Source organism: Mesoplodon densirostris, chromosome 2 (genome assembly GCF_025265405.1).
Source record: "Mesoplodon densirostris isolate mMesDen1 chromosome 2, mMesDen1 primary haplotype, whole genome shotgun sequence".
NCBI classification, from domain to species: domain Eukaryota; kingdom Metazoa; phylum Chordata; class Mammalia; order Artiodactyla; family Ziphiidae; genus Mesoplodon; species Mesoplodon densirostris.
In genome coordinates this window covers 130,508,380-130,521,855 of record NC_082662.1, presented here as the reverse complement: position 1 = coordinate 130,521,855, position 13,476 = coordinate 130,508,380, and the positions used below count along the sequence as shown (strand labels likewise).

Genomic DNA, 13,476 nt, shown 5'->3' with positions numbered 1-13,476 from the left:
AAAAATCCTGGCACTGGTGCACAGAGAGATGATGGGCAAGACTCACTCCCATGACACCCTCTCTTTCTTTCCAAGCTTCCGGCTTGCCCCCCTTATCCTTTTTAATCCATGTCCTATAATTCTTAACTCAGTCTTTCCAGTCTTCCTAGGATAATTTAAATAAGGTCAGGAAGTGTGTGTGTCTCTGTAATCAGCACATAGGATATATATGTCTTAATTTTGTTAATCTATCCTATTTCCTTATATATGCGTACATATATATATTCCATATATATGCATGCATGTGTGCATGACACGTACACACATACAAACACTCAAAACCCCACTTAGGAGGGCAAATGCTTGGTCAGCTTATGCTCCCAAATCACAGGAAAATAAAAGATGTCTGAAGACCTAACTTGGGAATGAGCTAACAAGTACTTTTTTACTATAGGGGGATTTTTTAAAAACAAAAACCACCCCCCAAAATTACAACTCTTTAAAAGCTGATATGGCTCTTATAAAACATTTGAAATGGTAAACACCCATACACAAAAATCACAGATTCAACTATATAATACAAGTCAATTAACATAAAAGAAAAATAAGTCTGTTTTCCTTTTGATTTTATACAATTTAATTATTTTATTTTACACTTTTAAAATTCATTTTGGACCTAGCATGTCCTGGCGTTTTATACACTGACCAAACTGCTCTGCTAGAGACAGTCAAGTTCAATAGCAGTTTCCTTTCACATTTATCCATTTTTGTTTAAGAAATATAAGGAGTCTGTTTCACTTTTTATTTTATATGACAATCATTTTTATTATGAATTTATTTAAATCACTTTGGACCCAGCATGTCCTTAGGTTTTACCCACTCATCAAACTGCTCTGCTGTGAGATAGCCAAGTTCAATAGCAGTTGCCTTTAAGGTCGATCCATTTTTGTGTGCGGTCTTAGCAATCTTGGCTGCTTTGTCATATCCTAAAGAAAAAATTAAAAGGCGATGTAGGAGTTAATAGTGAAACTTGGTTTTCTAAAGCAAAAGGTAATCGTTATTATTTACTTAATGCTACTGATGTCTTATGTAAACATTTTTTAATCTTAAAAATATTTAGCAGTGGATTACCTTGATAGTTGTCATTTCTTATATGGACTAAAACCTTTACTTTTCTGAAGGAATACATACTTCCCTTTCTACAAGATTTGTCCCTAAATTAAAATTGCCTACTAACCCAGATATTTTCATAAGGGGGAAAATATATACACATAGACGCATCTCTCTCTCTTGATATATATGTATACATATACACAAACATGCACACACAACCACACACACACACACATACATGGCACCAAGAGATAAAAGTATACATCTGACTAGTAAAAATGTGCTGTTTCAATAGCATGCTTAACCAGAAAAATTATCTTTCTAACAAAGCATTAACAAGCTCAATGCTGCAGCACTACAGAAAATACAGGACTGCACAACCAGGAACTATGGTAAAGGGCTCTAAGAGGGAAAAGAGAGGAGAGTCCTCTCACAATGAGGGAAGAGCTGGCAGGGCTCTGAGACATGAGCCTTCAGGGCTGCTTCTAACATCTCTCTCTGGTTCAGCACTCCATGCCCTGGCCTCTTTCCAGACATTAAAAGGGTACAAGTTGGGAAGTTTTAGTATAAATATATACTTGTGCAAGAGATCACAGGTCTACTGTTTACTTCAAAGTTACTTGCTTTTAAAATTAATAAAGATAGGGGCAGGGTAATTCTGCAAGTTATCTCGATTTAATGTAACAACAACAAAAAAAGAAGGCAAAAACCAGAAAGAAGGGAAAAAACAAAAATGAAACCAGTGAAAGAGAAAAAAACAGAAAAACAAAAACAACCCAGGATTAGAGGACTATGACCAGAGAGAAGAAAGAAGCCTGCTGAGGCAATATGATTATTGACCAAGCAACATGTTATGTGTCATGTGCAATTATCAACCACCTACAAGATGTTATGTGTAGTATGCAATTAATCTACCTATAAACATATTATGGACATAGTTAATAATGAAATTAATTTGTGAATGTTAAGCATGTTGAAAAGGGCATTTACTGGTCAGACTAACTTTGAGAGAAAGAATTCTCATGTCAAACCTTTGGGGTTAATATTAGATATTCTGTACTTTTATGTTAATAATGACATTAAAGTCTATGCGTTATGCTAACCCTTTCAGTTCTCTTCTTCAAGCCCCACAAAACATGATTACCAATCAGCCTGTTACACATGAGCACAAACAGAACCCATGATGTGGAGCTGTAAGGCTCATGCTCTGTCAACCAGTAAGGTGTGGTTTGCCCACTTATCCTTGTACGGCCTTTACCTCACATTAAATTGACTCTAAGAAAGACATCAATCATTCTGCTTTAGGAGTATCTCTAAATGTTTTTGTAACAAATTCTGAAGTATATATGTGATGAAATATTTCTCACATGAGCCTTTGGGTTCCTCTGTATATCTCTCCAGTTGAATGCTGATGTACAATTATTTCAAAAGAACCCAGTATTACTGTCAATCTTAATACTATTTCAAAGAGCAGATAGCATATTGGGCTCAAGCTACCTGAAGCAGTTATGAGATCTAACTTTATAAGACTGAAATTACAGCTTGACATGAAGCCAAGAATATAAAATCAGCCTTGAAAGTTCAGGATTATTGAAGTAAGACTGTTTTAAAACAGTAATCATATCACACCAAATGACTGCATCATAACTTGTTCTAATGTAGAAAATCAAAGAATATGTTAATAACCTCAGCTCAGCAGTAAGGAGAAGGTGGGAAAAGGCTTTTAACACATTATAACAATGCAATGAACGCCTCAAAATCCATGACTTAAAACAGTGTATTTAATGGGGATCGCTAGTCAATCTACAATCCAAGCTAACATTTTTGAATCTACATAATGAAATATTTATAAATCTGGAAAAGGCTTGCAACACAAAAGCCATGGTTTTAGACAAAGTATTTGTATTTCCCCCCTTTCCCTATAAGCAATGCATACGTAACCCTTTTTCTTTTAATTTAATCCATTTCTGAGTTGAATAAAACAACAAAAACAAAGTATAGTATAGCATCTAGAGAAGGTAGAAAAATGAACTCATTCAGTGTTGTTAATCAGCCAGTGCCACCTAGTGACATTAAAAACTGAGAGGACACTTAGTATCTGAATTTAGTGTCCCACAGTATCTGAATTCCATTAAGATTAAAATAAGTTTAAAGTTCTGCTTCTGAACTTAGCACATTTCAAATAAAATGAAGCATAATCAATCAAGATTTTGAAAGAAATATGATACCATAAAGGTTATAAATATATATAGCATCTTTCAACACAATTTGAAATGTCTTAAGAGATTGTCCAAAAGACATCTGTTGTTCACAAACATTGATCCAGTAGTCTCTTAAAAATTTTTCAGCTTTTAATTGTATTCAAAATGACACTATTATTCTTTAAACACATACCTATATGAGGATTAAGAGCTGTCACCAACATTAGAGACTCATTCATTAGCTTGTTGATCCTTTCTGTGTTGGCCTGGATTCCCACCACACAGTGTTCTGTGAAGGAAACTGATGCATCCCCCAACAGTCTGGCTGAGTGTAATACATTTTTAATCTAGGAGAGAGAGACAAACTTATTAAGCCTAACTTGTTTCTTTGTCCAATAACACATTATTTGCAATTCATAAATGAGTATGTAATATAATTAACATATAGCACTCCTACAACCTGTAAGGCATCATACCCAAGAAAACAAATATGAAAGAAATTATAAACATCTGAGGGAACCGAAGTGCCCTTTTAAGAGGTAAAAAGGCATAAATACAAATAAATAAAACACAAGATAGTCTGTGGTGTTATAAAATACAGGTATGAAATGTTAAAGAGCATAGAGAGAGAAATAAATTCCAGTTGTAAGAGTTGATAAAGTTTTATTTGATGGAAAGCACTTAAATAGCCAGAGATGGAAAAATAATCTTCTATGTAGAAGGAAGAGTAACAAAGATGCAGAGGTTAGAAAGTTCAGCGTGAGGAGATTGGTTCAAGATGGTGGAGTAGAAGGACGTGCTCTCAATCCCTCTTGCAAGAACACCAGAATCACAACTAACTGCTGAATAGTCATTGACAGGAAGACACTGGAACTCACCAAAAAAGATACCCCACATCCAAAGACAAAGGAGAAGCCACAGTGAGACAGGAGGAGGGGTGCAATCACAATAAAATCAAATCCCATAACTGCTGAGTGGGTGACTCGCAAACCAGAGAACACTTACACCACAGAAGTCCACCCACTGAAGTGAAGGTTCTGAGCCCCACATCAGGCTTCCCAATCTTGGGGTCTGGCAACAGGAGAAGGAATTCCTAGAGAATCAGACTTTGAAGGCTAGTGGGATTTGATTGCAGGACTTCAACAGGACCGGCAGAAACAGAGACTCTACTCTTGGAGAGCACACACAAAGTAGTGTGCTCATCGGGACCCAGGGGAAGGAGCAGTGACCCCATAGGAGACTGAACCAGACCTACCTGCTAGTGCTGGAGGGACCCCTTGAGAGGCGGGGGGTGGCTGTGTGTCACCGTGAGGACAAGGACACTGGCAGCAGAAAGTCTGGGAAGTACTCCTTGGAGTGAGCCCTCCCAAAGTCTAACATTAGCCCCACCAAAGAGCCTGGGTAGGCTCAAGTGTTGGGTCACCTCAGGCCAAACAACCAACAAGGAGGGAACCCAGCCCCAACCATCAGCAGGCAAGTGGAATAAAGTTTTACTGAGCTCTCCCCACCAAAGCAACAGCCAGCTCTATCCACCACCAGTCCCTCCCATCAGGAAACTTGCACAAGCCTCTTAGTTACCCTCATCCAACAGAGGGCAAACAACATAAGCAAGAAGAACTACAATCCTGCAGCCTGTGGAACAAATACCACATTCACAGAAAGATAGACAAGATGAAAAGGCAGAGGGCTATGTACCAGATGAAGGAACAAGATAAAACCCCAGAAAAACAACTAAATGAAGTGGAGATGCACAACTTTCCAGAAAAAGAATTCAGAATAATGTTAGTGAAGATGATCCAGGAACTTGGAAAAAGAATGGAGGCAAAGATCGAGAAGATGAAAGAAATGTTTAACAAGGATCTAGAAAAGTTAAAGAACAAACAAACAGAGATGAACAACACAATAACTGAAATGAAAAGTATACTAGAAGGAATCAATAGCAGAATAATTGAGGGAGAAGAATGGATAAGTGACCTGGAAGACAGAATGGTGGAATTCATTGCTGCAGAACAGAATAAAGAAAAAAGAATGAAAATAAATGAAGACAGACTAAGAGACCTCTGGGAAAACATTAAACGCAACAATATTCGCATTATTGAAGTCCCAGAAGGAGAAGAGAGAAAGGACCAGAGAAAATATTTGAAGAGATTATAGTCGAAAGCTTCCCTAACATGGGAAAGGAAATAGCCACCCAAGTCCAGGAAGTGCAGAGAGTCCCATACGGGATAAACCCAAGGAGAAACACGCTGAGACACATAGTAATCAAACTGGCAAAAATTAAAGACCAAGAAAAATTATTGAGAGCAACAAGGGAAAAATGACAAGTAACATAAAAGGGAACTCCCATAAAGTTAACAGCTGATTTCTCAGCAAAAACTCTACAAGTCAGAAGGGAGTTTCATGATATACTTAAAGTGATGAAAGGGAAAAGCCTACAACCAAAATTACTCTACCCAGAAAGGATCTCATTCAGATTCAATAGAGAAATCAAAAGCTTTACAGACAAGCAAAAGCTGAGAATTCAGCACCACCAAGCCAGCTCTACAACAAATGCTAAAGGAACTTCTCTAAGTGGGAAACACAAGAGAAGAAAAGGACCTACAAAACAAACCCAAAACAATTAAGAAAATGGTCATAGGAACATACATATCGATAATTACCTTAAACATGAATGGATTAAATGCTCCAACCAAAAGACACAGGCTTGGTGAATGGATACAAAAAACAAGACCCATATATATGCTGTCTACAAGAGACCCACTTCAGACCTAGGGACACATTCAGACTGGAAGTGAGGGGATGGAAAAAGATATTCCATGCAAATGGAAATCAAAAGAAAGCTGGAGTAGCAATACTCATATCAGATAAAATAGACTTTAAAATAAAGAATGTTACAAGAGACAAGGAAGGACCCTACATAATAATAAAGGGATCAATCCAAGAAGATATAACAATTATAAATATGTATGCACCCAACGTAGGAGCACCTCAATACATAAGGCAAATGCTAACAGCTATAAAAGAGGAAATCAACAGTAACACAATAATAGTGGAGGACTTTAACACCTCACTTACACCAACGGACAGATCATCCAAACAGAAAATTAATAAGGAAACAGAACCTTTAAATGACACAATAGACCAGATAGATTTAATTCAAATTTATAGGACATTCCATCCAAAAACAGCAGATTACAATTTCTTCTCAAGTGTGCACAGAACATTCTCCAGGATAGATCACATCTTGGGTCACAAATCCAGCCTCAGTAAAGGTAAGAAAATTGAAATCATATCAAGCATCTTTCCTGGCTCCAATGCTATGAGATTAGAAATCAATTACAGGGAAAAAAACATAAAAAGCACAAACACATGGAGGCTAAACAATACGTTACTAAATAACCAAGAGATCACTGAAGAAATCAAAGAGGAAATAAAAAAATACCTAGAGACAAATGACAATGAAAACATGACGATCCAAAATGTATGGGATGCAGCAAAAGCAGTTCTAAGAGGGAAGTTTATAGCTATACAAGCCTACCTCAAGAAACAAGAAAAATCTCAAACAATCTAATGTTACACTTAAAGGAACTAGAGAAAGAACAATCAAACCCAAAATTAGCAGAAGGAAGAAATCAGAAAGATCAGATCAGAAATAAATGAAATAGAAACAAAGAAAATAATAGCAAGGATCAATAAAACTAAAAGCTGCTTCTTTGAGAAGATAAACGAAATTGATAAACCATTAGCAAGACTCATCAAGAGGGAGAGGACTCAAATCAATAAAATCAGAAATGAAAAAGGAGAAATCACAACTGATACTGCAGAAATACAAAGGATTATAAGAGATTACTACAAACAACTATATGCCAATATAATGGACAACCTGGAAGAAACGGACAAACCGTTAGAAAGGTATAACCTTCCAAGACTGAACCAGGAAGAAATAGAAAATATGAACAGACCAATCAGAAGTAATGAAATTGAAACTGTGATTAAAAATCTTCCAACAAACAAAAGTCCAGGACCACATGGCTTCACAGGTGAATTCTATTAAACATTCAGAGAAGAGCTAACACCCATCTTTCTCAAACTCTTCCAAAAAATTGTAGAGGAAGGAAAACTCCCAAACTCATTCTATGAGGCCACCATCACCCTGATACCAGAACCAGACAAAGATACTACAAAATAAGAAAATTACAGACCAATATCACTGATGAATATAGATGCAAAAATCCTCAACAAAATACAAGCAAACAGAATCCAACAACACATTAAAAGGATCATACACCATGATCAAGTGGGATTTATCCCAGGGATGCAAGGATTCTTCAATAAATGCAAATCAATCAATGTGATACACCATATTAACAAATTGAAGGATAAAAACCATATGATCATCTCAATAGATGCAGAAAAAGCTTTTGACAAAATTCAACACCCATTTATGATAAAAACTCTACACAATGTGGGCATAGAGGGAACCTACCTTAACATAATAAAGGCCATATATGACAAACCCACAGCAAACATCATTCTCAATGGTAAAAAACTGAAAGCATTTCCTCTAAGATCAGGAGCAAGACAAGGATGTCCACTCTCGCCACTATTATTCAACACAGTTTTGGAAGTCCTAGCCACAGCAATCAGAGAAGAAAAAGAAATAAAAGTAATACAAATTGGAAAAGAAGAAGTAAAACTGTCACTGTTTGAAGTTCACATGATACTACACATAGAGAATCCTAAAGATGCCACCAGGAAACTACTAGAGCTAATCGATGAATTTGGTAAAGTTGCAGGATACAAAATTAATGCATGGAAATCTCTTGCATTCCTATACACTAATGATGAAAAATCTGAAACAGAAATTAAGGAAACACTCCCATTTACCATTGCAACAAAAAGAGTAAAATACGTAGGAATAAACCGACCTAGGGGTAGCGGAGGAGAGCACAGCAACAGGGGTGTGGAGGGCAAAGCGGAGAGATTCCGGCACAGAGGATCGGTGCCCTCAGGCACACACCAGCCCGAGAGGCTTGTCTGCTCGGCCCGCCGTGGCGGGCGGGGCTGGGAGCTGAGGCTTGGGTATTGGCTTTCAGTCGGAGCGCAGGGAGAGGACTGGGGCTGGCGGCAGGAAGAGAGCCTGAAGGGGTTAGTGCACCACGGCTAGCCCGGAGGGAGTCCGGGGAAAGGGTCTGGAGCTGCTGAGGAGTCAAGAGACTTTTTTCCCTTTTGTTTCCTGGTGTGCGAGGAGAGGGCATTAAGAGGGCTGCTTAGGGAAGCGCCGGAGACAGGCGCGAGCTGCGGGTAAGGCGCGGACCTCGGAGACGGGAGTGGGCCGCCGCCGCCGCCGCCGCCGCGGGGCCTGTGTGCGAGCGCGGGTCACTGTCCGCCCCGCCTTCCGGGGGGCCTGGGCACCCCGCCACTGCCGGGGTCCCGAGACCCGGGGACGGCTTTCCCGGGAAAGCGCACGGAGCGCCTCGGGCTGCTGCAACGTCACGCCAGCCTCTGCCGCCGCAGGCCCGCCCCACACTGCGCGCCCCTCCCTCCCCTCTGCCTGAGTGAGCCAGAGCCCCCGAATCAGCGGCTCCTTTAAACTCGTCCTGTCTGAGCGAAGAACGGACGCCCTCTGGCGACCTACGCACAGAGGCGGGGCCAGGTCCAAGGCTGAGACCCGGGAGCTGTGAGAGCAGAGTCAGGGAAATCTCTTTGTGCAGCCTCGGAGGCAGCGGATTAAAGCTCCACGGTCCATTTGATGTGCCCTGCGTCTGTGGAGTGCATGAATGGACAGCGAATCATCTCACATTGAGGAAGTGGACTTTGAGGACAAGATTTAAGACTTTCCCCCCTTTTCCTCTTTTTACAACGAATTATTCCAAATTAAGGAGGTGGACTTAAAGAGCAAGATTTCAGACTTCTCGCCCTTTTCCTCTTTTTACAACGAATTATCCCAAATTGAGGAGGTGGACTTGGAGAGCAAGATTTTTGATTTTTCCCCCTGCTCTCTTTTTGTGACTGTGTATGTGTAATCTTCTGTGTAAGATTCTCTCTGTATAGCTTTGCTTCCACCATATGTCCCAGGGTTCTATCGGTCCGTTTTTTTTTTTTCAATAATTACTTTCTAATTTTAATAATGCTACTATATTTCATACTTTATTCTATTTTACTTTACCTGCTCTTTCTTTTTTTCCTACCTTCCCTTCCTCCCTCCCTCCGCTCTTCCTTTCCTTCTTTCTTTTTCTATCCTCCCTCCCCCCCACCCTTCTTCTTTCCACTTTCTTTTTCTTTCCTTCCTCCCTCCCTCCTGTCTTTCTTTCTTTCTTTCCTTCCTCCCTCCCTCCCTCCCTTCTTCCATTCACTCTTCCTTTTGCTTTCATTCCTCCCTCCCTCCCTCCTTTCTTTCCTTCTTTCTTTCCATCCTTCCTCACTCCCTCCCTCCTTTCTTCCTTTCTTCCCTTCTTCCTTTCTTTCCCTCTCTCTTTCTTTCTTCTACTAATTCTTTCTTTCTGCTTTTTCTCCCTGTTATTCTGAGCCGGGTGGATGAAAGGCTCTTGGTGCTGCAGCCAGGAGCCAGTGCTGTGCCTCTGAAATGGGAGAGCCAATTTCAGGACACGGGTCCACAAGAGACCTCCCAGCTCCACATAATATCAAGCAGCGAAAATCTCCCAGAGATCTCCATCCCAACACCAGCACCTAGCTTCAGTCAACGACCAGCAAGCTACAGTGCTGGTCACCCTATGCCAAGCAACTAGCAAGGCAGGAACACAACCACACCTATTAGCAGAGAGGCTACCTAAAAACATAATAAGGCCATAGGCACCCCAAAACACACCACCAGACGTGGACCTGTCCACCAGAAAGACAAGATCGAGCCTCAACCACCAGAACACAGGCATTAGTCCCCCCCACCAGGAAGCCTACACAACCTACTGAAACAACCTTAGCCACTGGGGTCAGACACCAAAAACAACGGGAACTACGAATCTGCAGCCTGCAAAAAGGAGACCCCAAACACAGTAACATAAGCAAAATGAGAAGACAGTAAAACACACAGCAGGTGAAGGAGCAAGATAAAAACCTACCAGACCCAACAAATGAAGAGGTAATATAGGCAGTCTACCTGAAAAAGAATTCAGAATAATGATAGTAAAGCTGATCCAAGATTCTATTTCCAAGATCCAAAATCTTGGAACTAGAATAGACAAAATGCAAGAAACAGTTAACAAGGACCTAGAAGAACTAAAGATGAATCAAACATCAATTAAAAACACAATAAATGAAATGAAAAATACTCTAGATGGGATCAATAGCAGAATAACTGAGGCAGAAGAACAGATAAGTGAGGTGGAAGATAAAATAGTGGAAATAACTGATGCAGAGCAAAATAAAGAAAAAAGAATGAAAAGAACAGAGGACAGTCTCAGAGACCTCTGGGACAACATTAAACGCACCAACATTCGAATTATAGGGGTTCCAGAAGAAGAAGAGAAAAAGAAAGGGACTGAGAAAATATTTGAAGAGATTATAGTTGAAAACTTCCCCAATATGGGAAAGGAAATAGTTAATCAAGTCCAGGAGGCACAGAGAGTCCCATACAGAATAAATCCAAGGAGAAATACACCAAGACACATATTAATCAAATTGTCAAAAATTAAACACAAAGAAATCATATTAAAAGCAGCAAGGGAAAAACAACAAATAACACACAAGGGAATCCCCATCAGGATAACAGCTGATCTCTCAGCAGAAACTCTACAAGCCAGAAGGGAGTGGCAGGACATAGTTAAAGTGATGAAGGAGAGAAACCTGCAACCAAGATTACTCTACCCAGCAAGGATCTCATTCAGATTTGATGGAGAAATTAAAACGTTTACAGACAAGCAAAAGCTGAGAGAGTTCAACACCACCAAACCAGCTTTACAACAAATGCTAAAGGAACTTCTCTAGGCAAGAAACACAACAGAAGGAATATACCTACAATAACGAACCCAAAGCAATTAAGGAAATGGGAATAGGAACATACATATCAATAATTACTTTAAATGTAAATGGACTAAATGCTCCCACCAAAAGACACAGAGTGGCTGAATGGATACAAAAACAAGACCCATATATATGCTGTCTACAAGAGACCCACTTCAGACCTAGAGACACATACAGATTGAAAGTAAGGGGATGGAAAAAGATATTCCATGCAAATGGAAATCCAAAGAAAGCTGGAGTAGCAATTCTTATATCAGACAAAATAGACTTTAAAATAAAGACTATTAGAAGAGACAAAGAAGGACACTACATAATGATAAAGGGATCGATCCAAGAAGAAGATATAACAATTGTAAATATTTATGCACCCAACATAGGAGCACCTCAATACATAAGGCAAATACTAACAGCCATAAAAGGGGAAATCGACAGTAACACAATCATAGTAGGGGACTTTAACACCCCACTTTCACCAATGGACAGATCATCCGAAATGAAAATAAATAAGGAAACACAAGCTTTAAATGATACATTAAACAAGATGGACTTAGTTGATATTTATAGGACATTCCATCCAAAAACAACAGAATACACATTTTTCTCAAGTGCTCATGGAACATTCTCCAGGATAGATCATATCTTGGGTCACAAATCAAGCCTTGGTAAATTTAAGAAAATTGAAATTGTATCAAGTATCTTTTCCGACCACAATGCTATGAGACTAGACATCAATTACAGGAAAAGATCTGTAAAAAATACAAACACTTGGAGGCTAAACAATACACTACTCAATAACGAAGTGATCACTGAAGAAATCAAAGAGGAAATTAAAAAATACCTAGAAACAAATGACAATGGAGACACGACGACCCAAAACCTATGGGACGCAGCAAAAGCAGTTCTAAGGGGGAAGTTTATAGCAATACAATCCCACCTTAAGAAACAGGAAAAATTTCGAGTAAACAACCTGACCCTGCACCTAAAGCAATTAGAGAAAGAAGAACAAAAAAACCCCAAAGCTAGCAGAAGGAAAGAAATCATAAAGATCAGATCAGAAATAAATGAAAAAGAAATAAAGGAAACAATAGCAAAGATCAACCAAACTAAAAGCTGGTTCTTTGAGAAGATAAACAAAATTGACAAACCATTAGCCAGACTCATCAAGAAAAGAAGGGAGAAGACTCAAATCAATAGAATTAGAAATGAAAAAGGAGAAGTAACAACTGACACTGCAGAAATACAAAAGATCATGAGAGATTAGTATAAGCAACTCTATGCCAATAAAATGGACAACCTGGAAGAAATGGACAAATTCTTAGAAATGCACAACCTGCCAAGACTGACTCAGGAAGAAATAGAAAATATGAATAGACCAATCACAAGCACTGAAATTGAAACTGTGATTAAAAATCTTCCATCAAACAAAAGCCCAGGACCAGATGGCTTCACAGGCGAATTCTATCAAGCATTTAGAGAAGAGCTAACACCCATCCTTCTCAAACTCTTCCAAACAATTTCAGAGGAAGGAACACTCCCAAACTCATTCTACGAGGCCACCATCACCTTGATACCAAAACCAGGCAAGGATGTCACAAAGAAAGAAAACTACAGGCCAATATCACTGATGAACATAGATGCAAAAATCCTCAACAAAATACTAGCAAACAGAATCCAACAGCACATTAAAAGGATCATACACCATGATCAAGTGGGGTTTATTCCAGGAATGCAAGGATTCTTCAATATACGCAAATCAATCCATGTGATACACCATATTAACAAGTTGAAGGAGAAAAACCATATGATCATCTCAATAGATGCAGAGAAAGCTTTCGACAAAATTCAACACCCATTTATGATAAAAACCCTGCAGAAAGTAGGCATAGAGGGATCTTTCCTCAACATAATAAAGGCCATATATGACAAACCCACAGCCAACATTGTCCTCAATGGTGAAAAACTGAAACCATTTCCACTAAGATCAGGAACAAGACAAGGCTGCCCACTCTCACCACTCTTATTCAACCTAGTTTTGGAAGTTTTAGCCACAGCAATCAGAGAAGAAAAGGAAATAAAAGGAATCCAAATCGGAAAAGAAGAAGTAAAGCTGTCACTGTTTGCAGATGACATGATACTATACATAGAGAATCCTAAAGATGCTACCAGAAAACTACTAGAGCTAATCAATGAATTTGGTAAAGTA

The 13,476-nt window shown here is 39.2% G+C and overlaps 1 protein-coding gene across 1 annotated transcript in view; it reads right to left on the bottom strand.

Annotated features, from left to right (window-relative positions):
• Window positions 1–588: 588 nt before the first annotated feature.
• The window catches only part of FH (fumarate hydratase), a 50,070-nt gene continuing 37,182 nt past the window's right edge, over window positions 589–13,476 (bottom strand). The window contains exons 9-10 of the mRNA XM_060088392.1: window positions 3,487–3,640; window positions 589–965 (exon numbers count right to left, since the gene is read on the bottom strand). Of these exons, the coding sequence (XP_059944375.1) occupies window positions 823–965; window positions 3,487–3,640 (297 nt within the window). The 3' untranslated portion in view covers window positions 589–822. The remainder of the gene's footprint in view (window positions 966–3,486; window positions 3,641–13,476) is intronic.